The sequence below is a fragment of the Mastigoproctus giganteus genome, chromosome 13 (assembly GCF_048544385.1).
Source record: "Mastigoproctus giganteus isolate SK-2022 chromosome 13, ASM4854438v1, whole genome shotgun sequence".
NCBI lineage: Eukaryota > Metazoa > Arthropoda > Arachnida > Uropygi > Thelyphonidae > Mastigoproctus > Mastigoproctus giganteus.
Window position 1 is genome coordinate 56326267 of NC_143587.1, and position 26340 is coordinate 56352606.

At 35.7% G+C, this 26340-nt stretch overlaps 1 protein-coding gene across 1 annotated transcript; it reads right to left on the reverse strand.

The window, feature by feature from the left end:
• Positions 1–5733: 5733 nt before the first annotated feature.
• Positions 5734–25990, reverse strand: heix (UbiA prenyltransferase domain-containing heix). Its single transcript, XM_090387152.1, has 2 exons — positions 25857–25990; positions 5734–6759 (listed from the first exon to the last, which is right to left on the reverse strand). The coding sequence occupies exon 2, from the start codon at positions 6741–6743 to the stop codon at positions 5736–5738; it is 1008 nt and encodes a 335-aa protein (XP_090243278.1). The 5' UTR covers positions 6744–6759; positions 25857–25990; the 3' UTR covers positions 5734–5735.
• Between the last annotated feature and the right edge of the window lie 350 nt (positions 25991–26340).

A 26340-nucleotide genomic window follows, 5' to 3' on the forward strand; every position in this document is an offset into this window, starting at 1 on the left:
AAGTTTTAAACTCTAATGTCGTAACGGAAACTCTATGTTTCAAAATAATGGCACTTTGTTTATAAAAAGAAATGAAATTAAAGACCATAAATGTTTAAATCCTTAAATGTAATCATCCAAGTGGATGAGTCAAAGCTTATCTCAAGCAAAGACTTTGTTGGCCAATAAAGAAACATTGCATCATGGCTCAAGCTTGAGATGATACATTTCTGAGGATGGAGATGATGTTGGGACACAAAAAACAATTTTTACATTATTGGAACAGTCTTCATCATTTATGGGGTGGCTAGGAGCATGATAAACTGCCCTTTTACCTCTGCTTTCTTATTAGATTGCCAAATTGTGGGTAATGCTACTTTAATGAACCCTTAAGGATTTAGAGAGTAATACACTAACAGGCTTCAGCTTCATGTCACCCTCAAAATCACCACCAAAGAAGCAGGAGGTGGTCTTTTGATAATTTGAATCCCTGCACTTTATATTTCATCCCTCAAAATAAATGTTCTTGACAGCATTCTTTTCCAAAGTCTCATCTTGTTAAAAATCTGCTTTGAAAAATATCCTTCTTCCTCATTGACTGTTTCTAACTCTTCTGGGAACACCTACCGTCATGTCTGTACCTGCTTTTCACCTGTTATATGCAGGCTATGCAAATTTTCACAATTTTTAAAATGCTTGAACTAGCTGTGGCTGGCTTTAAAATCCAAGTCCTTGATATTAGTTGCCCTTTCGTTCCCTGCCATTTTCCTCAAGATCTCAGCCAATGAGTGCTTTCTTTTAGATAATGCAGAAAGTGAGATTTATGTTTTGCGGGTTATGATTGACAATGCAGTGAGTTAAGTCTTTCCCATTTCTTCATTACTGAATTCCTTGTTTTTATACTGAGTTTTATTTTCATCTCACCAAAACATATTTGTGTAACAGAACTAGACAAGCATTTGGAGAGAATGGATGGATGGGTGGGTGAAATAGGGTGTTTTTTTTTTTTTAGCTGATGCTATATAAGCTTGCTTTCTTGCATCACATGTCTCTACTAATGTTAATGCTTTACCTTTTTTTTGCTGTGCTTTACTGTCCTTCCATGGCAACTTCATTGGCATGATATTTTTATTTTTCTTACTAGTCTAGATAGATACAGATTTGATTCCCATTGAAGACTAGGATGAATTTTTAAAAGTTCTCTTCAAATGAGGCTACAGTTAGTCAATTCAGGAGGAGGAAGTAGATTTTCTCTGTGAGCTATCCTGGGTATTTCAGTTCAAACAATGTGCAAATCGACCCACAAACAGACACACTTTTACATATAAATACATGACATGGATATGAGCAGCGACATGCTCCAGTGCCTTATATAAAAATAATAATTTGAATTTCTTCATTTTATTAACAAAACTTTGTAAAAAAAAAAAAAAAAAAAGGGTGTAAACACATTGACTCATATAAATGAAAACTCATATAGTAGCTATTTGTTTAGCAAGCATTGGGTGTAGTTATCAGGTTGGTTAAACAAGATTTTCTCATAATAGAGCAATGTTGCAATCCATTTGGAGTATTATACTTTTCAAGATGATCTTGTATAGCCTGCTTCTGACCACAGACTCCATGACCTCTGCCACTGAGGTTAAAGTGACTGGTCTATAGTTATTTCTATGTGAATTGCATTCTTCCTCTTGCTGAGACTACACATATGAGGGGGCATAAATTGAAGTCTAGGAAGGATAGTTGCAGGATAGATCTGTGGAAGTTTGCCTTCAACTAGCATTTCACCCATTTTGGCTTCCTCCTTGTGTAACATCTTCTTAATGGAATAAATGAACTCATGGCCCTGACAAAAAATGTCTTTAAAGTCCCCCATAGTCCACCTGTACTTTTCCCTCTTGTGGGAAGGATTATGACTGGCTGCTAAATGACGTATAACTGATGATGGAAATCATGAACAGATTAAAGGGTTCCTTCTGCTTTCAAACAATATGGTAGAGAGGACCATGCTCATAGGAAAAACGGCACAATCACAGATAATCTGCACTGCTTTGTGATGACATATTTTAACTGGGCTTTGTGAAGAATGAAATTTTCCCACCTACTACTCTTGCATTGGGTTCTCCCACTTAGCATAAAATCTCTTGCTGCATTTATTCTCCTGCAAATCTGTAAGAAACCAGCAAAATGCCAATTCTAATGTGCCACAACAAGTATGCCTTGACCTAAATGCAAGCTTGCTTGGTGTTTGGGCTTAGATTTTCCCTGCCTGAAACAAATAATGTGCAACATTACTACTAGAGTTGTCTCCATAGCAAAAATCTGGCAGACACTAGGAAGAGAGGGATATTGACCACAGTTCCAGCCTCTATACACAAGACAGATATGCAATTTGATCTATTGTATTGTATGGCAGGAAAAATTTTTTTTACCTTCTCACTGTTTTTCCCTTGAAAGATTAACAAAACTTCCATAGGTAAGAATGTGCTTGTTCTGGTTCATGTGATTTTTAATTTTTGCCCTGTGCTACACGAAGAAAATGTTGGTTGAATTACTCATGGTTTCCAGTTTTCATTTGTAGTGCTAGGGCAGTGGCCATTCTGCCTAAGCTTGTTGTTTGTTTGTTATTTGGTTTTTAGGAGCATTAGCAACTAAGGCCATATTGCTCCGGGGATATGCGGTGGTCATTCCCTGACCTTTCCGCATCCTCCGTATTTGGTGGTGACGGGCTCGAACCCCGGTCTAAATCAAGAAGCGTATGCTACGCACTGCTGCTCCTTCCCACCTGGCTACGGAGGCGCCTCTGCCTAAGCCTCATCCAGGAAGTGATGCTTGGCAGTGTTTCTTTGGCCTGGTGAGGATTAAGTCGGGCACCATGGCAGGAGCCTCTGGAGTCCAGGTTTGCTGGTCTTCTCTGGGAACCTCGGTGTTTTCATGTAACTTAAAAATCAGCCCATATTTTTATGGTCATCTTCAGTTGGAAGCTTGATCTTTCAACTGACTCTTACCATGCTGTAACTGTTGCATAGTGCGAGATCCAGCAGTCTGGACTGTAGATTATAGGTTAACTCCTTGGTGCAGCAATAAATGAAATGTAATTTCTCTCATATATTTCATCCTAACTGATTGAGCCTAAGAAGCTCCTAGTCCATAATCTTCTTTTTGAAATTACAAATTTCATCCCCAACACCTGACTACTGAAATTATGTTTCATTATCCACTTTAAAAAACTATGTTCGCTTGCCGCTAACAGGTTCTGTACCATCACAGATATGATATTACTTGGATCACAGTGATGACGAGATTAAAGATTGTCATGCCACTTGTACTCTCCCTGATATGGTGATATAAATAAATAGATTGCTTATGCTGGGTTGCAGTTCACGATATTAAGCCAATGCGTGGCAAGCTGAAATATCCCATAACAAAAAATTCAGACCTACTTGTCCATTCAAGCTTCATAAAGAGACTTATTATACTCATTGCCATTATGATCTGTACTATACCATAACTTTTAATTTTTTGCTGCTGCTAACCATCTTGCACCACACACTATTCTGTCCTGATATTATTCCAAATCAGGGTACTAATCATAATGCAAACAGCTTTTAACCATATGCACATAACCCCCTCCTCCTATTTATGCTTATTCTTCCTGTACACATTACATTCCAAAATGAAACTCACTGTCTCCTGTACCAATAACATCAAGTCTCAGTTAGCTCAATTATATCAGATATAGATCGAATTAGTAGCTTAAATTAATTTGTTTTATTGACCACACTCCTGATATAAATGATTTAAACTCTGCATTTACTTTTTATTTACTTTCCTGATATATATACATTGTAATTATTGAAGAATGTTGTGCCATCATTGCATTGCTTCTGTCACAACTTTTCTCATAACTGATGAGTGACCATTTGTGGACTTTTGAGACTGCAGTTCACCCCTAGACCTTGGAAGCCTTTCATTTGAATCCTCAAGTGCTTATTTTGATATTTTGTTTAAATTTTTAATTAAATGTAACTATGGTTTCAAGTGGAAAAGTTATGTAACATGTCACAAGATGTCATGATTGGGTGGTGTAATTTTCACTGACAATTCACCTGTGAGCTACAGCCTTTTCCTCAAACCCTTATAAGAAACTGGAAGTCTTACATTCACTTATAACCAGGATAGTAGACAATTACATTTACTTAAATGCCATTATTGGGAAGAAATAATGTGATTCATGATAATATCAAATAAACAAACAAGTAACATAGCAACCTTTCTTCATCCAGGCAATTCCTATGGTGCCTTCTGTAGCTAATCAATATTTACTGCCAAAAAGAGAGGCAAAAATTTAATACAAACTAAAGCCATAAGGATGAGAGAGTAATTTTCCATTAGGCACAAACAGTTTGAAAGATTTAACAAAGAAAAATAATGTCCTCTATTTATTTTAGATATGGTCAAAATATTTAAAAAGTTCATACAAATGGCCTGCACATACTGTCAAGTTGTTCCTTGTTCCCTCATTTAAGAAAATCAACAGACAGTTCTAGAACTGTAATATATCTATGTAATATTTATTATGCAAAGTACAGTGTTTAAATATGGCACTGAAATATTTTCTATCAGTCTAATAGCTACCAATTAAACACATGTATAAAAATTTAAAATGAAGTACCTATTTTTGTTTACTATCCAACAGTAAGATAGCAACATATATAAAAAATTTTTTTTCATAAAGTAAAATGTTACAAAGTAGGTACTAAAAATATAAGTTAGTCTTTTTATTTTATCAACTGCACGTATGTTTGCTACAAAAAACGTTAGATTAATTTCATATAATACATTTACAAAGAATAAAATAGAGTAATCCAAAGTCACTTTTCCTGAACATACACTATAATATACTGCCTGAGTATTTATCTTAAGCAAAGGTCCATTAGCTGATGGAAGAACATTTTTGAGCTAGCACATGCTTCTGCTAAATAAAACATTTGTAAATATTTAAATACTAGTTTTAAGTCACACCAGTTTCATGTTAATAATAATAATAATAATAAAAAAAAACTTACAAAATTTCACACTGTATGGAGGTGTTTTCTACATTACCACAAAGACAGCACATACATAAAAATTAAAGTATTTATTATCATTTGGTCACAAACATTAGATTATTTTTTTATGATGAAATAAAACATTCAATGTTTTAAAGTAAATATCACATTAAACAAATGCCCACTGTTTATTAAAAAAGGGACTGCTATTAAAAATAGCACATTAATTAGCACACTGAATTATTTTCTTATTCTATGAGCTGTGAAAAATGCTAATAAACTTTATGATATAATACTTTATGATTTAGCACAATATGCTGAAATCTGTTTCCTTCACCACCTTAAGCCATATCACAAAACGGCTCATCTTTTTGAGACGTAGTGAAAATAACTGAAATTGGTATACGATAATGCCATCTTTTGTGAAATCACAACCTCATGTTTTTAATTACTCAGCTTCTCAACTTGTACTTTAGAGTAGAAATGAATTTCTCTTTCAGAAATATTATTAAGCTAAAAACAACTCAACAAACCAGCTTCCTATAAAGCTATTCAAGTGAACATATCACAATTTCTTCTGACTTCTACTTCATCACAAGTTACTAAGGAGTCTTAATTCTAGCTAATTAAGAATACTGTTTTTTTATACTTTACTTAAAAGTAAAGTTAAAAACAGAAATCTAGGGATTTTGTTACTTATTATAATTAATTAGCATGCAGTCCTGGAAATTTTCCTGATTCAGCCAAGACACAAGAAATAACATAAAACAGACCAGAGTAGAAATTGAGTTGGGCAGTTTTAGATGGTAACTTCTGAAGGTTACCAGCACGAAACTGTTTCTCCAGTTCCAATGATTTTGGAAAGGTAATAAAAGGCAAGAGGAACCATAAGCTGCAGTGAACTACTAGTACTGTAAACACAACATAAGGTATAAATAAAAGCAGAGCAAAAAGTATGTGTGAGCCAGTATATCCAAGTAGAATGGCTAATGTGACAGCACCAGCCTGTTTATCACTCTTCATATCTCTTGAATTGTTACTATGAAGAACTGCCTCAGTGCTTAAGGCTAATGGAATAGCATAAAAAAGTGTAACAAAATCTATGTAGCCTGTTTGTGCCATAAAAGAAAAGAGAACACTTAAGGGTCCAAAAGTAACGAGAATTAGAACATCTCCCAAAGCAAAATATTTAAGCCCAATACCACCTGTATAGAGGAAAGAGCTAGAGAGACCTCCAAAATAAACTAATGCTAAATGTTCCATTGTAGCAGGCGATAACCATGCTGTGCATATAAATCCTATACATCCTAATGTGTATAACATCACTCCCAGTTGCACCATTTCATCAGGAGTTAATATTTTATCGACGAGTGTTCTATCATCACTGCGTTTGCTGTCAATGCCCTTTAGATAGTCAAAGTATGTGTTAACAACATTTCCTGCAGCATGAACAGAGAGTGCAGTAAAACACGTCACAATCAGAATAGGCAAATTGTAAGTTCCAGTAGTTTTATAACTAAGAGCTACACCCAATGCAACGGGTATTAAGGATGTATTAAAGGACCATGGTCGCAGAGCTTGAACATAAGTTGATAACTTGGATAGTTTCTTTGCAGACTTAACACTGGGGATTTGTCCATTATCATTCCAATGGTTGATTTCACTTTTAATAGAATGATGATTACTGTTTTTGATATGATTTTCAGAAGCCATGTTTCCCAGTCAGAACCTGAAAAAGAAATGCTTTAAGTTTACTGTACATTGATTTAATGCTTTCTAAGAAAAACACAACACATGCACACACACACACATATATATATACTGTATATAAAAAAAAGAGTTTTTCAACTTAAACAGAAAATGTATATATTTTACTTTGCACCGAAAAAGATTATTAAAAAAATAATAATAAGAAATAAATAAACATAGGTGTTCAGACATTTGTCCTAACTCATAAAAGTAAATCCTCACCACCAATCCCCAACAGCAGAATTCAGTACAATGGTGGATGAAGGTTTTACCGAACATGGGCAAATAATTTGCAAAGTCCTTGTATTCAGGGTGTGTCTTCCAGGGCCAAAGGTTAATGATGTAGAACAGTTATTACTTTTTAAGGACACAAAAGGTGATACTGCTGTATAAATTGGTATTAGTGATATTAAGAATAGCAGATCTGGGGTACCCCAGGGGCTCACATCAGGTGAGTATGGGCTTGGCACACCCAGGGTCCTGAGCTGGATATCATCATTCTTCTCTCCTTTGGTGATTCTCTCCTACTTCTTTCTCTCAGGGTACTCAAATTTTTTTTGGCTGGTGCAGCATAAGCCTCAGGCTTCCTTGCACCATATGGCTAATAATAATAATAATAATTACTTCGAGAACAACACAGCACCACTCAACCAGGCCATAAGGAAGATAGATAAGTGGTATACCCCCACTCAACCTAAGAGAGGAACCCCCTCCCGCCAAGACGGCACAAGAAACAAAGTTAGAAAGATGGGCAAAGAAGACACTACAATGACCTCCATCAAGATCCCATTGATAACATTGCTTCCAATGCATGGCTCACAAGCGAGACTGAAGGATTCATGCTGGCCATCCAAGGCCATAAGGAAGATAGATAAGTGGTATACCCCCACTCAACCTAAGAGAGGAACCCCCTCCCGCCAAGACGGCACAAGAAACAAAGTTAGAAAGATGGGCAAAGAAGACACTACAATGACCTCCATCAAGATCCCATTGATAACATTGCTTCCAATGCATGGCTCACAAGCGAGACTGAAGGATTCATGCTGGCCATCCAAGACCAGAGATAATCAACATCAGAAACTATAGATAATACATCGCAAAGGAGCCCGGAATGTCAGATGACATGTCAACGATGCCACCTGGCCTCAGAAACAATCCAACACATCACCGCGGGGTGCAAGGTGATCATCCAGACTGAGTACACTCATAGACATGACCAGGTAGCCAGGATAATACATCAGAAGCTAGCGAGGAAATACCAGTTGACCAAAGAAAGTGTACCATACTACAAGTACGAACCCACAAGCCATAATAATGGATAAGAACAGACTGGACATAACCCTCGTGGACAAGATGGAAAAGGCTACCTACCTGATTGACATGGCGGTGCCCAACACTAGCAATGTCTAGAAAACCCACGAGGAAAAAATTAGGAAGTACACGAACCTGAGACTGGACATAACCCTTGTGGACAAGATGGAAAAGGCTACCTACCTGATTGACATAGCGGTGCCCAACACTAGCAATGTCTAGAAAACCCACGAGGAGAAAATTAGGAAGTACACGAACCTGAGACATGAGGTCAAGGAGATGTGGCATATGCAAGAAATAACGACCATCCCGATCATCGTGTCAACCACCGGTATGGTGCCAAAGACTCTACATAGCAGCCTAGCAGCAATAGGTCTCCCAGAGAACACCTACAAGGAACCCCAGAAAGTCATAATTCTGAACACCTGTAGGACAGTCAGATATTTCCTCGACCAACAGTAACACCAGACATTACAACCACCCTGTGTACTTGGTAGCAGTACCCGTCACAGAGTGGAATCTCCCAATCAGGGAGAAATAATATAAGAGCAACGATGATAATAATAATAAATATTTAACAGGTACAAAGCAATGCAGAGAAAAGGTCATACATTATAATAAAATTTGAAAATGTCTGGAATTTTGCTCAGACATGCTAGGAGACAGTATAAATGATGACAGTCTTATCAACCAATTCAGTCTTTGAGCTGCCACATCAAGGCTGATGTGGTAGAATTTTTCTTGGCGTGGTCTGTGCTTGTTAATAGGAGAGACTATTTTTACAGGGATAGGATACATTAAATAGAAGGGATGCAAGAATATTTTCTGATGCTAATGGGGCAATGTTAAGCAGGTAATAAAACTGCTAGTTTGGGACAGAGAGAAACTAATAGTTTAACAGCAGTTGCAAGCAGCTACAGTGATGAAATTGTTTCATGTGCTGCTTCTATTGAAAGTTACAGCAGTTTGGAAAACAAGGTGTGGGTGATTACAAAGCCTTCCTGCTGGGAGTGTCAAGAGAAGAGTGCATATATCAAATATATGGGGGACTGAGTATATTAAAAGTGGAGGTGCACATATCCATGCTTGTACACTAATGATAGGAATACAGTAAGTAAATTTGATGTTTTGGTTAAGTCACCTAATAGAGAACAATATATTGGAAAGATGGTGCTACTCGGACATGGAGGATGCTGTGAATATGGTAAGAATAATGTGAACAGAAAGGACATTTAATTTTTTAAACTGTTCCAGCCTAATCAAAAAACCTGCAGTGTAAATGTGGAGAAACCATACACGATAAAAGCCAATCTGCATAGTGGTGTAGATGTAGTGAAATGTCATGGCACATTGTTTGTGTTGTATGATTAGCCTCTAGAGGTTAATCATACAACACAAACTCTTGCTCATGAAGCACATCAAATCTAATCCTCTTGAAGTGACATAAGCACTGGGAAAACAAAAGTAATTGTAGGAGTATGTTATAAGCCAAATGACTCTGATGAGTATAATGAACAACTATACAAAGAGAGTGCACCAGTAAATTCAGAATGTCCTACATTTCAGCTACTGACTGGATGTTGTGGGTTGCTCGATCACACAATAACAGAACTTTTCTGGATTTACTGAATGCCTGTTTTCAACATGAGCATACTGAGCAGTAACAAGAGAAAACAATACTGTTGATCTGATTAGTATTAATACTGGGAAATGATGTAAAAAAGCAAGCTAATACAGCATCAGCCAAAAAAAAAAAAACTCATTTTGCCTATAAATCCCCTACAATAGTTTGTCTAGTTCTTCCTTGAATTTATTCAAATTATATGCTTCCACAACAACAGATGGAAGCTTGTTCCAACAATCAACCACCTGTTGGCTGAAAACAAACTTCCACACATCTATTCTGCAACCATCCTTCGTCAATTTCAATTTATGCCCCCTCACATGCACAGTCTGAGCAAGAGGAAGAATCTCATCAGCACTGAGTTTGCTTAAGCAATTCACAGCCTTAAACACTTCAATCAGGTCACCTAGCAGGTGCCTAGTCTCCAGACACTGCAATTTTCAGAACTGAAACCTTTCTTGGTAAGAGCACCCCTTTTTTCCCCTCACCAATTTCATTGCCCTTCTCTGTACTTGTTAAAGCAGCTACATCCTTCCTGAAATGAGACCTCCGGATCTGTGTGCAGTACTCAAGATGTGGCCTAACCACTGCCTTATACAATGGGACAAAACCCCATGAGCTCTTGTGGCCTTTGTATGCAATGCTCAGCAATCTTCATATCAGACTGCAAAATTACCCCAAGATCCTTTCTCATTTTCCACTAACCTAAGTGTAGTACCCTGCATTTGTCAATGTTAAGCTTCAATTACTATTTCTCAGCCAATCTGCCTAATTTTTCTAGATCTTGTTGCAGCATCATACCTTCATTACTGTCATTAACCACCTTGCCAACCTTTGTATTATCTGCAAACTTAGATGTTAAGCCTGATATACCTTCATTAATAAATATTGAAAACAACAGACACAGCACTGAACCCTAGGGGACTCCACTAATAACATTAGTCCATGAAGAGCAGTGCCCACTGATAACCACTTGGTCTACTCCCACTCAACCATCCTTTTATCCATAGGAGTAACTTGCTCGTAATGACACTTCACTTTGTACAGAAGTCTCTTACATGCAACAGTATCAAAAGCATTCCTGAAACCCAAGTATATAATATCAAAATTATTTTTTACATCCAGTTCTTTGGTCACTGAATCATAGTATCCAATCAGATTGGTAAGACAAGATCACCCAATAACAAATCCATGCTATGATGCAGTATAATTGCACTCCTGTCTAGATTGTCCTGCATTATTTCTTTAACCGGTGACTCCATTATTTTCCCTGAAACAGAAGTTAAGCAAACAGGTCTGTAATTACTGATGTTAGCTTTGATAACCTTCTGGGAATTCATTATACATTTGCATATTTCCAGGTCACAGGAAACTCCCCTGAATCTAAAGATGCTCTCATAATCATGGCTCAGGGTTTACTTACCTCCTTAGTATAATTGGATAGATCTCATCCATCTCAAGTGCCTTTTTTATGTTTAACTTCAACAATTTCTCTTCACACTTCCCTCTCAGTTATCGCAAAATCATCCAGCTCCCTCTTAAGAGTTTGATAAACCTGGCGTCCCCCTCCCTAAAGAATCCTCATGTGTGAATATGGATGCAAAATATTGAGCCTATCTACAACCTCAGCAGGATAATCAACAGTTAAACCATCAGCATCAAGTGGAAAAATGTGATTCAATCCCTTCCTTCGATTATTAATATAAGTAAAGAAGTTTTTGCTGCTTTTCTTTGCAAGATACTTCTCATAATCTACCTTGGCTTGTCTAATCTCCTTTGTGACGCGATTGCAAAGTAGTTTATATCTACCATAGGCTTCTTCTATTACCTGATAATTAATATGCATCCTATGCATTTTTCTTTTCTTCCATGTGCATCTCAATAGTTCATGCAACATCCATTTAGATATAAGCCACGAACAGTATTTCATAGTTGGTATGAAAAGACTAGTAGCTTCTATGATTATTTCGCTGAATGCTTCCCATTTAGAATTTGTTGTTGGTAACATCATTAGTTGGTTGCACAGTACAGAATTTAAAAACTGCCTGAGACCACCGTAATCTCCTTTATGAAAGCAAAATCCCTTCCTTTTACTGTTGATGATACACTATGATCAATGCCACCTAGCGGTTTAGAAATAGCATACATACCATATGCATGGTACACTATGACCCTAGATGCCGATGCACCTAAAAAAACTCCAAAACAAACCTAGCGGGGTCCTTTTATCTAAAGATCATTAATGTGTGAAGAATCACTGCTCACAATCAGATCAAGAGTACTGCTCTCTTGTTGCCTTTCTAACTCTAATTTGGTCCTTTAGGGTGTCACAGACATTCTCTCAGATATGCCAAGCTGTGCTTGCTACCTGGGAGTCTAATCTAAAATGCTGATGGAACTCATATTCAGGTGACATTCAAGTCAAGTGGACTAATTTTGGCGAAGTCCAGCCGGTCTGTGACAACCAAATCCTCTGCTTGCACCTTCATGATGGTGGGACTGTTAGTAACCCCCATGTGCAACTCCCGAAATATGGCACCTAGCACACCGTGAGTTACCATCTAGGCATGACCCAACATAAGCAGCGGTTGAAGTGTGGCACCCACACCACACACAAGAATGCCTACCCTCTGTGTTACCAGGCAATACTAGGTGGTAGATGACTCTTATCAAGCAGTACAACACCACCACTTTGCTTACTGGAGGTGCATTAGTTGAACCAACGTTTAGTCTCCAGAGTAAAGCTCCGGTAAACATTCCCCCATCATACAGTATGATTCACGTCTTTTGAGGTTATGATGGGCATCATGGCAAGATCCATTCTTCTACTCTTTCTAAAGTAATGGAGAAATCAATTAGCCACCATCTCTTAAACTATCTAGAAACCTTCCATCTGATCAACGATTGCCAGTATAGATTCCATCAGTGTTGATCCACTGGTGATATTCTGGCTTATGTCACCTATGTATGGACAAAAACAATGGAAAAGTTTAGTGAAACTCAAGCAGTTGCTCTTGACATTTCAAAGTTTTTGATTGTGTTTGGCATAAAGGTCTTCTAAATAAGGTTCCATCTTATGTTTTGACAACTGTTTTTTGTAATTGGATATCCAATTTTCTCTCTGACCACTCACTGCATGTGATGGCAGATAGCTCTCTGTCTTATAACTTCTCCATTAATGCTGGTGTTCCTCAAGGTTCAATTCTTTCTCCCACTCTTTTCCTCTTGTATATTAATGATCTTCTTCCACTGACCAGAAATCCTATCCATAGTTTTGCTGATGATAGCACATTGCATTCCGCCTTCCAGTTTGAGAAACCTCACTCTGCTGAAAACAGCTTCAACTTCTCGAATATCCACTACCAATTCCTTAAACTCCAAGTAATTCTCCAGTGGGACAAAGATAACTTAGTTTATTTCAATCCTCATAAACTCAGTCCTGTCTTATTTCTTGCAAAAAAGAGTTCTTCTGCTCCTATGATTATCTTAGATGACGCTCCGATTTCTAGGCAAGATCATATATCTCTATTGAGGATTACTGTGACTTCTAATCTCTCTCTCTCTCGGCATAAGCACATTACAAATATTGCTTCCTCTGCATCTAAAAAACTGGGTTTTTCTCTTTTGCTCTCGGTGTTACTTGACTTCCAAACAGCTGTTCACTCTCTACAAATTGCAAATCCGCCCTACCATGGAATATTATTCCCACATCTGGGGTGGTGCCTCGAAAACACCTCTCAGGCTTCTAGATTCCATTCAGAGGGCAGTTACGTTAACGACATCTCTAACCGAGTCTCTCCACACTCTGTCTCATAGACATTCTGTTTCTGTTGCATGCCTATTCTATAGATACTTCCATGGGCACCGTTCTTCATAATTGGCTTCTATAATTCCTGCTCTCTCTCTTTCAAAGCAGTCTGAACACATGCCGCAACCAGCCAACATCCTTTTTACTGTCTAACTGCAAACTCAGAGAACCAAAGTTTTCTTTTTCCTCATTTATTCATTCAGCTTCTGTTTTCTGGAACAACCTTTCTTCATGTGTGTTTCCTGAAAATTACAATCTACAGAAGTTCAAGTCTAATATCAAGAAGTATCTTCCATCTTCTAACTTTAAACCCATGCATGATACTAAGTATTATAAGTTCTAATACCTTTCATGTTTGGAGTTTTCATATAAAAAAAAAAAGTGGTGAGCACTTACAGCCTATGGGCGTGATTTCTGTTCCATGGAAATGATCCTGCATTACTTCTTTAACCATAAGGTTAAAGAAGTAATGCAGGATCACTTTGACAGGAATGCAGTTATACGGAAATCACAGCATGAATTTGTGTTAAGCGGAGATTTGATTGACCAATTTCATTAGCTACTATGATTAGCTACATGGTAACAAAGGAATTGGATGCAAAAATAATTCTGACATTGTATGCTTGTAATTCAGTAAAGCTTTTGATACCATTCTACATTAAAGACTGTTTATAAATGAGCAGTGTGGTATGAATAAAGGGATGGTTGTGTGACAGGAGACAGTGGTTATTAATCAGCACAACCTTAATTGGGCTAATGTTATTAGTGAAGTTCCTTAGGGTCTGGTGCTGGTTCCTTTATTATATTAAATATTTATTAGCAATGCCGGTGAAAGCATATCAAGTTTAATGTGAAAGTCTGCAAACGAGACAGAATGGCAGGGTGGTTAATGATAAGGATCACGGTATGCTACTGTAACGAGAAAATTAGGTAGATGGAATAATGGTGGCAATTGAGGTTTCATTTTGATAAATAAAAATAAGAGACTCAGCATTTGGACAGCAATAACTCCAGAATAACATACCAATTGTGTGGTACCACACTCAATACAGTAGTAGATAATGAAAAAAGATCTAATGATAATTGTAGTCTGATATGAAGTTCTTTGAGCAGTGCAATAGGCTGCTAGGGCAGCCCATGAAATTCTGTTAGGCATTGTAAAAAGAATGATGATTATATCGCTGATGATGTCAGTGATAGACAGATCTACATTTTTGTTTTTCTGTTTAAAATATTAAAAAAAGTGCTTTTTTCCCAAAAATAAACAATTTTCTGAGCAATTTTATATTAGATTTTACTGAAATTATCTCTAACTGTTTTACAATATTAGTTACAGAAATATAATTTTTTTTTTAAACTCAGAAGTTTAATTTATAAATTAATCATGAGAAAATTTTTTGGTGCAGCATTTAACAGACACTGTGAGCAAAAGCATCTATCTAATCTTGCCATAGAGCTTTCATTTCACTGCCAAGTGAAATCAAAGTGGACAAAAATACAAGATGTTCATGTTGCATTTGCCACGCACATGTTTTGATTTCAATCAGGGGATCAATGAGCTTGAATAGTCTAAAAAAAAAAAAAATTATAAAAACTTTGTTACTGGTTTCTCTCATTTATTTTCATTCAATATTTTTTAATTACATTTTAGCAAATCATAATTAATAGATCAGCATTTTCAATTTTGTAAAAAAAAAAGCAAAAAAAAAAATAATAATTTTTTATAATTAACCTATTAGCCGTTGTGAAAACGATTGTTCGGAATCCAAGCGTGTGGAGTTATGTAGACCGCAAGTGGCTATATTTGAAAAATCAACAAAAAATAATTCAAAACTGCTCACTTTTTGATGCCATATTTTCAAAAGAAAATATCCATTTTTTATATTAAAACCTTCTATTTTTAATTAATTTTTGAAATTAAAACTCCCCTTAGAACAGTCAGAAAGTGAAATGCAAATTGAAAAACTCAAGAGATTCACCAAACACGTGCAAATGGATGCCAGCCTCTCAATAACAGGAGTGTCTGCTACATGAAATATGAAGCACACACATCAGTTTGACTACAGATAATGCTTCATTGTCATGAAGCCAGAGAGTGTTGTAGAATGGAAGAATGCTATCTTGCATCAATAACTGTACATGACAGATGCCACTCAGCATGTCTGACTCATTATTAAAACAAAAAGGGATATCTCACAGATGCTACACATCTGTCTTTTGTTCAATTGCAGACACAAGTGACAGAAGGTTAAGAATGAACCCAAGAGAGTCACAAGAATGTAAATGGTGACATCAAATTTTGGTAAGGAACTGAAGTGACCATAGATTAAAAAAGGGATTAGTAAAAATAATTACACAATGTATCAGTGAATTTGTAATAGCTGGGTGGTTTTAAAGGTAATGAGTCATTGATCATGAGTTCTAGATACACCAATCTACCTTTTAACTTTGTCAGTAAATAAATATACACAATGGGCACCACATACCATCAGTAAAGAAATAACTATTATCCAGTGGGCACCATTGTTTTTCCAGTTTTTAGTCATTTATGGTGGAATGTCTCTCTTAACCAATTTAAAACTTCTTGGTAGCAAGCCAATTTTAACAGTGATACAGAACTTCTAAAATCCCACTAATTATCAAAAATGCAATCAACATGGCTTCATGTTCAGAAACTGCTCTACATAAGACAATGTGTTCTGCCTTTTTTTGGCCTTAGTAACCACTTAAAACTTTTTTTTTTTTTTTTTGTTTTACCATGGCATTATCTCTGTAAACTGCAAGAGCCATCTCATGTTTTATGAAGCTAGCTTGCTTGCTTCTTAGCATCATTTGCCACTATGTTTGCACATTGTTCAAAATTGTCATTTTCAGTAGGCAGCAAATGAGAAAAGCAAGTGTTCACACAGAGCAGCTTTCTGCTGGACTAGCATGTAGCAAGAAGTTAAAACTGAGTATGTGAATGTTCAAAAGATGTCACTTAGCCCTGCTCACAATCTTCTAGATACCATTGTGTTCAAAATCTTTTGATCAAAGTTTGTATATTTGTAAAGAAATCATTATAAGGTAATTGAATAAATTATTATAATAGCTATAGTTTCATCTTGCTGGCATACATAAAGATTGTAAGTTATGTTATTAATGAAATAACATGAATGGGCATGTTAAACTGTGTATATTACATAATTTAGGTGACTACTCTCATGGTTTGGCATTGCTGCAGCGATATAGGGCACACTGATACATCCCAGTTATGAAAAGGATACCACTAATTGCATTATTTTCACATCAATAATGTTCAACACTCCTCAAAAGACTGCTTCGCTTCTGCAATGTATGAACAGGTACAGCCATCATATATAATATATATTTTTTGCTACTGAATTATTTAGAGGTTTGGAAGTTGTACCAAACCTGTCATACAAAATTCACATTTCAAAATAGTAACATGATTTTTTTGCTACAAAATTTACTACATACTCAACAGAGTTGCATTTATGATCTTTAGATAAAATATCCATGCATGGGTCCATGTCCATATATTTTATTACAGGTATCTACATCAGGAACTAGGAGGGGGATTTTTAAATAATATACTCAAAACACTAATTTTAAGCTTTTTATTATTAAAAAAAAAATTATATAATGGCTGTAGTATGTATTGTGCTGCAAATCAACTGCTAATACATACCCAGTGAAGGAAAAATCATCTTGTGAGGTATAGTATCCTAAATGGATCACAAAATGAATTTGTGAAGGGAAATTTTATTTCCCTAACCTGATAAAGAGCTATGATGTGATCACAGAAGTTGAATATAAGAAACAATTCTGACATTATATACTTGGACTTTAAGAAAGCACTCAACAAAGTCCCAAATGAGAGTTCTACACAACTTGGAGTCAACTGGGGTCATTGGCAAGATCGTGAGGTAGAGTGAGAGACGGCCGAAAGACAAGTAGAAAGAGAAGTTATAAATGGTCATTCTTTAGAGTAGACTAGGATTATAGGAAGGATCCCTAATGTAGGAGGTACTAGGGCCATTCTTGTTTCTGATCTTCTTGAATGATATAGATGAGGGAATAAAAGGTATAATGTTGAAATCTCCAGATGATATACAAAGGTTGGGAAAATGGTTAACAGTGCAAGTTAGACTGAGCTTCTTCATGATGATTTGGACAAGCTCCATAGATGGTTGGAGAATAGCAGTTTTACCTTTGGGAAACAACAGGGGAATCTCACATTTAAACTGAGAAAAACAAACATTGGGTGAGTAAAGATGAAGGGTATAAATGATAAAAGAGACTGGTGTTTCAATATAATAAGACATGCAGTGTAAGGTAGAGGTGAGGAAGATGCACAGCCTCTTGGCAATTATCTACCATACCTTTGCTTCTACAAAGATGGAGGTTGAAGTTCCATTATACATGTTAATGGTGAGACTACATTTGAACTACTATGTTCAGGTTTGGATGCAATATTGAAGAAAAGACAGTTTCTTGAAAAAGTCTTAAGGCAGCAACTCATCTAGAACAAATAGCAAAGGGGTGTTGATATGGGGAAGAATTACAAAGATGTGGGTTACAGTGCTTGGTAACAAAGTAACTTAAGAAGGGAGCAGGAATCTAATTGAGGTGTATAAGGTATTGAGAATGGGGAGAAAATTGAATGAGTGGAATTTTCACATTAAAATGGGACACAAAAACTAGGGGAATAATTATAAAGTACCGAGGGAAAGTTTATATTTGGCTGAGGCATTGTTGACCACTGAAATAAACTTTATTCTTGGGTGGTTGGAGTTAACAGTCTAGTAAAGTTTAAGGAATAGCTGGACAAATACCATTATACAGGGATACCGGTTATATAGCAAAGTTTTTTTTTTTTTTTTTTGACTGATGTAGTTAAAAAAAGCCTAGTGACTGACAGGTATAGACATGCCTAGATGTATTTAGATTTTGAGATTTGTAAATCATCTGACATCCCCAGGGGGCTCACATCTGGTGTGTATGGGCTTGGCACACCCAGGGTCCGGAGCTGGATATCATCATTCTTCTCTTTCTTGATGATTCCCTTCTCGCTCTCTTGCTCTCAGAAATTTTTTTTTTGGCCTGTGCAGCAAAAGCCTCAGGCTTCCTTGCACCATATGCCTAATTGTAATAAACCTGAATGCAGAAGAAACAGTGTTTCTTCTGCATTCAGTTGTTTTCTGGTGCAGTCATACTAATTAGTATCTACTTCTAATGTAATTTTCATATTCTCTGTCTTTGGGCATGGCAACTTGTGGTTGTGTGAACAATCCAAATAAATTTTGTTTTATTTGCAGTAACTATTTTGTGGTGAAACAACACAGCAGGATATATAACATCATTTTCAAAAAAATTATATATTTCGTATATGAAATATATTTATATATTAAAAATTTAAATATTTTATAAATTTATATATATTTATATTGTATTAGAAGATGAAATGCACAAGGCATAATTTCTTATGGGTTTAGGTAATTAACTACATAATATCAGTGTAGATACACCATAGTTTACCCATAAATTTGAACTACATATGTAGCGTAAAGGCATCGTTTTAATTGTGTCTCATATTGTGGGTGTCTTCACAACAAGATAGCTGGTATTGCACTACTTCAAATAAATAACGCTTCTCTAGTAGAGAAGACTACTGTTTTTAATTTTCAGTGGATACCACCACTCAGACGATCGTTTCAAAGCTAGTGGGCTTCATCATCAGTGGGTGGGCAGGTACCCTGGTGCCTTTAGGTAAAATTGCTAGACGGTGTCATCTGTATTCTCCTTTACCGTTCAAAACTTTCATTCGTTGGTGGTTGGAAATTTGCTACATGTGCAGGTTTAGAACTGGTGGTGTTCGCAGAAGATTTCGTAGATAGGGACCAACCAATTTATAAGGGGTGATAGAAAGAAAAACTGCTAATAATTTTATACAGATTTCGCTTAGTGTTACAAGAGTTTTTTTTTTTTATTACCAATATTAACTGGTAAAAAATATAGAATCAGTATATTTATTTACACTCATCTATGATCTATAAATCCGGTTTGGCTATCGGCTTTTCATTCTATTTCAGCAAGCAATTATGCCCGGGTTGACCCAATTGGTACCACTGAAAATAAATAATAGTAGTCTTCTCTATTAGAGAAGACCACTGAAAATGAATAACAGTAGTCTTCTCTACTAGAGAAGCGTTATTTATTTGAAGTAGCGCAACACCAGCAATCTCATTGTGAAGGCACCCACAATATGAGATACAGTTAAAACGATGCCTTTACACTACATACGTAGTTGAAATTTATGGGTAAACTATGGTGTATCTACACCGATATTATACATATTTATATCATATAATTTAAAAATTTTAGGATTAAATTGGGTGACCACAATAAAAGTTTGGCCTCCCATAATGTATGCCATACATGTGCAAAGGGCTTGCAACTGTGGTAATAAGGAAGCCATGATATTTGCCATTCCCATGGTTTGGAGGGAATCTCAGGATCATATTAATGACTGCTACTTTTGTTCTGCAAATGTAGCAGGTTATAACAAAGAACAGAGTATGGTGTACTCCAACAATATTACTTTAGCTGTAATGCCACTACCTTCATGAACCTGAACTATTGGTACCACCTTCACCAGTTGTTTTTGAACATATGCCATCAGATCTTGAATCCAACATTTGCGATCTAGAGGATGATACAAACTACTGTGATAAAGAAATTTTCAACTCTGGATCACAGATGTTTACATAAAGTGAACTAGACAATTTAGTAAGACATTTAAATCTACCCAAACAGTCGGCAGAGTTTTTAGGGTCACGACTGAAATCCAAGATTGTGTTGGCCCTAGCAACAGTCATTTCACGATATAGTCAACATCAAAAAGAATTGGTTCGCCATTTTTCCAAAGGTTCAATGATTTCAAGGTGGTAGATGACTTTCATCAACCGGTGAAATACCACCACTTTGCTTATTGGAGGCTTGAAGTGGTGAAACCCATGTTTAGTCTCTAGAGCAAAGTTTCCGGCATCCCCCCCCCTACCCCCATACTTTTCCTTTAACCCATGCATGGTACTAAGTACTATAGGTTTTGATACCTTTCGTGTTTGGGGTTTTCATAAAAAAAAAAAAAAAAAAAATATATATATATATACTGCAACAACATACCTGCAGTTATCAAGTTTTTTTGGAAATTTTCTACCAACCAACACAAATTATTATTTGTGTTGGTTGGTAGAAAGTCAAGCCAGTCCAAAAACTGAACTGTCTTTGAAAATGTGGCATATGATTTTTTTGGAAACAATATACACCTAGATTATGATCTGACCACGGGTGACATGCTGGAGAAGTTGAGAAAACTATGCTGCAATACCAATGTTAAGGTACAGTTCTTGCTCTCTGAACCCAATTATTTTCCAGAAAATTTAGGTAGTTTGCAGCAGGGAAAAAGATTCCATCAGAATATAAAAGAAATGGAAGAAAAATACCAAGGGGATAGAATGTCAACATAATGACCAGCTACTACTGGATGCTAAAAAGAGTAACAGCCATTAATACTAGCTGCCTAAGAAAGTCAAAAAAGGCACAAGTTTAACTCAGTATAGTGTATAAGACATCCAGTTTGTAGCCATTTACACTTGACAGGAGGATGTAGACATTGATATTTCTGTTTTATGTATTTTTATAAAAAAATAACCAATCTGTAACATCCCACTAAAAATACAAAGTAAACCAGATGCACTTCCACTAATATTTTAATTTTTTTTATTTGTAAAAAATTCTGACATGATAGAGTAAATTTAAAGTAACTTTTAAAATTTCCATTAAAAATGTAGTTCAGTTACTTATCAGAAGTAAAAAAAGAGAACCTTTTTTTTAAATGGAGTTAAATGGAGACCAATGTTGCCAGATTTTATTCTGTGCTTAGAATAGTAAAAAGGAATGGAACAGTTTAATTATTTTGCTGAATTTATATATTTTATTTGCTTTAAGCAAATAAAATATATTTGCTTAGAGCTCAGCCTTACCTTAAATTTTCATAAGAACAAAAAGCCATTTTTCCCCCTCAAACAAAATGCAGATTTACTTGTAGAAAATGAACACAGTAAACATAAAAGAAATGCTGTATTACAATCTTACCCCAGAAGCCAAATGACCTGAACTGGCACTACTATAAAATTGCACAGAAAACACAAGTTATGACTAAGTTAGTTAGACAGTTCTTTTAAAGATTCATTATGTGTCTTATGTATAAGTTATCAAATACATAGATTTTTTTTTTCAGTGTACTCTAATTCACTTGCAGAAATCAATTCACACATGGACCTACATCTGTTAAGCAAATACAGGGTCTTAAATCATGTTACATTAACAGGCTGTTAGTAATTTTTCAAGTAGCTGTTGACTTGTATGAATATATTCATACAAGTCAACAGCTCCATACTAAATTTTTATTCCTTCATTAAAGAAAAGAAAAATAGTTCATCACTAGCTAACTAATGATGAGACTCACAACATATTAAAAAAAAAGTTTTCAGAGTGAGTTCCATTTTTAGGCCATTTATTATCAATGAATGATATATAACCAGACAAAAATAAACCCACGGAAATTTTTTTGTATAGAAGAAATTCAATATGTAGAATATAAAAATATAGCACTGATTATAAATTATTGTTCAATACACCATTAAATCCTTGAATGAAACTAGTTTCTAAGACCTAGGTTCTGCAGCCTTTTTAAAGTGCTTAAGGACAACAATATAACATCAAGGATGAGAGGTGGGGAACAGTGGACACTTCTGCAGCACAAAGAAAATCAGTACAGACATAAATGAACAATTAATCAGTACACAGTAATCACAGTAATAGGACAACAATATAACATCAAGGATGAGAGGTGGGGAACAGTGGACATTTCTGCAGCACAAAGAAAATCAGTACAGACATAAATGAACAATTAAACAGTACACAGTAATTGATCAGTAAACAGCAATTTCTATACGTGTAAGGGCATATATTTTTCTTTCCTGCATCAAGAATTTTATGGCACCATGTTGGAGTACATACTTCTACTTTACAGCTTATATTAAATAATGGATATCATAAGCAGTTTTCTAAAAGAAAGTTATTCACTCCCTACTAAAAAGTTTGCATATACTATCCAGGAGTTAGTTATATTGTTGCACTGAGAAAAAAAAAAAAACCACACACACACCTCCCATAAAAATGCTTATTTGAATCTCAATGAAACTGTATACTATTATATTATGATGATATTATGAATGCAAGTATCCTTATTTCCTAGAGAGGAGAGAGAGAGTGCAAGGTATTACTGAATCTGGGTATCAGTAATCCTAGAATAACATACTACTTGGATAGCATAAAACTCTGGGTATTTGATAGGGAAAACAGCCTAGAAACTGTATGGTCTGATGTTAAGTTCTCTGAGAAGTACAGACATGCTGACCAGAACACCTCATGGTGTTATATCAAGAACAAAGAGATGATTATCCTATTGTATAAGGCAATGGTTAGGCTGCATGTCAAATACTGCATACAAGTTCAGAAACCTTATCAGACAGCCATAGATTTGTTGAAAAAAGGGTACAGAGAAGACCAAGATTAGCTGGGCTCTGTAAATTGCAGTCTCTGGAAATTAAATATCTGCATGGTGACCTAACTGTAGTGTGTAAAGCTTTAAAAGGGTTATGCAAACTTTATAAGATGAACACACAAGAAGACATAAATGTAAATTTAAAACATTTAGACAAATTATTAGAAAAAATTAGCAAATGAAGTGGGTAACCTTTTTTTTTTTTTTTTTTTTTTTTTTGCCAGTGCTATAAGCTTTCTTCTTTGCATCATTTTACCAATACTAATGAAAACTGAACTTCACAGCATTCTTCTGATGAATTCCACACCTTATTTCTAAATTAAAATTGTACTACACCAAAATATGACTGCCTCGTATGGCAAAATATGAGGCAGTCATATTTTGACATACATATTTACCAACTCTCAAATGACATGACATCTTAGACTGTGCACTACATAGTTTGAAATGTTAAGTGTGAATAGTACACAAGCACCTATTACTTCAAACATGGTGTGTTGTTAGTTGTCTGACGGCACCAGGGGTTCCCCATCTCTGCATTTCTAACGTGGTATGAGAACACATAAATGTTGCACACCACTTTAACATAACATCAATGCTTTATTTGTGTCTTTTATCTTTGTGCAAAAGAACTGGCCATGATAATAACGTTGAAACAAAAAAAAAAAAAATGCTTAAATGAGATGAGAAAATTTCATTCAGCAATTAAGAATGAACTAGTGGCAACAAATACAAGGCAGACATAAATTGAATATATATAAATATATATTTTTGAATTTGTGTGTGTGCATACACATACACACACACAGGGATGGTTCGATGATTTTCTAAAGGGTAGTTACGGCAGTGCTCCAAGAGAATCATTAAGCTTGAATCATGACGAACCAGTAAAAAAACATCAACATGTAATGCATGCTGCACCACTGTTTCAGTATATTGCATGTATCAAAATTATATTATTGTCTATCTGTATATTGAATATGCAAATGAATCCATAAACATAGCTTATGACAATGAAATGTTTGTTGCACAGATGATTACAAGAAATTTAAAAAAAAAAGGTTTTTTTTCCTAATTTTGAATTGTATACTGGATTAAACCAGCACTAACATATCAATAAATTCACAAAGGTTATTAGTATTAGCAGTAGCAAATGATGCAAGAAAGCAACTTTATAAACCATCAGCCGAAAAAAATAAATAAATAAACTGTTTCCACATCACCTGTCCATCCCCTCCAATAATTCAATAATTTGCTTAGTTCTTCCTTGAATTTATTCAAAATACCCACCTCTACAACACCGTAGTAGTAGTGGTAGTGGCATGTGATGCAAGAAAGCAAGTGTATGAGCTTATGCAGCATCAGCCAAAAAAAAAAAAAAAAATCACACCATTCCCTCCAAATGCCTGTCCAGTTCCTCCTCAAATTTATTTAACTTATCAACTTCCACAATGACAGATGGAAGTTTGTTCCAGCAATTAACCACCCGCTGGCTAAAGGCAAATTTCCGCACATCTATTCTACATCTGTCTTTTCTTGATTTGAATTTATGCCCCCTTAGGTTCGTAATCTATAATGAGTTTGTTCCAACAATGAACCACTTGCTAGTTGAAGACATGTTTTTCACATGCCTAACCTGCAAACATCCTTTCTCAATTTGAATTTATGCCCCTTACATGTGTGTGTGTGTAAGTCTGAGCAAGAGGAAGAATGCCATCAGCACTGAGCTTACTCAATCCATTTGGAGCCCTAAACACCTCAATCAGATCTCCTCACAGGTGCCTAGTTTACAGTTGCTGCAATTTGCAGAACTGAAGTAATTTACGGTAAGAGTACCCTTTTGTGTCCTTGACTAATCTTGTTGTTCTTTTCTGCAATGTTCCAACGTTTCCACATCCTTCCTAAAACAAGGCCTCCAGACCTTGCATGAAGTACTCTTCCTTATCCCTGCTAGTAGAGTTCCCATATATTTGACAAACCCCACAATGTGTCCTGGCAGCCTGTCTGCACTGCTCAGAGAACTTCATATCTGACTTCACAATACCCTTGGTCTTTTTCATTTTCCACTTTTCTGAGTACTACACAGTTGGTCGGTTACTCTGGGTTTACTGCTATCCATATGAAGTACCTTGCATTTGTCAATGTTAAACTTCAACAGCCATTTCTCAGCCCATCTGTGTAATCCTTCTAGATCTTGTTGCAGTTGCTTACCCTGATTAGTGTCATTCAGGGTTATTCAACTTCTAGAATGTACAATTAAGGGAATGGTAATCAGCTGAGTATTCAGTCTCTTCTCTTTTAACTGGGATCGATACCTAAGCAAAATGCTAAATATACAACATAGAATTCACATTTTATTGTATCTAGTTTCATAATAAATGTGAAAAGACCGGCCCTTATACGTCATAGCAGACAATCAATTATTTGTCCGGTGTAGAGTGGCTTCGTAATATAGTAATTTGAAAAGTCTTATAAGGCCATTGCCATCGTGACTCTCCCGCTCCTAAAAACTGCAATTTATGGACAATCAAGATAACGCCCATTAAGTTTGAAGACTGGCCTGACTTTTAAAAACAGCGCTCAAATTAAATCACTCCCATTTTAGTCCTTTTGAATTAATATTTGCATACGTCTAACCGTACGAAACGAATTAAAAACTTTGAGGCTATGGGAAAAAAAAAAAAAAGAAGAAAAACATACCTTCTTTCTTTCTACTTTTTTGGAGAGGGCTAATCCAACTTTTTAAGCCTTTTCCACTTTAGTAATTCTACACCTTTCATGATGAAATGAAATAGACGCAATGTATAAATGGTATTTTAAAAAACTTTGTAAAATACTTTAAATCCAAAACAAATTCGACCGCAAGGAAGAACACCATTACAACTGAAGAAAATCTATACATCAAATAACAATCATGCGTTTCAGAGCACAATTATATATAAAAATCTACTTTCATTTGCCACTTGTTTACTAATTAAACCATCTCCCTCGACAATGCCGCTTCGATTTCACACATAATATTGCCACTTTAATTTAAAGCTGTCGTTTACTCTATTATCTGTCGCTAGGTTACATCCGGAAGAGGACGTAGCAAATGCCAGATATCGTGACGTGTGTGGTGCGGTATTATCTTTCCTCAGCAGTAAAGGTAAAGATAAATAAAAATAAAAGACTAATACCAATA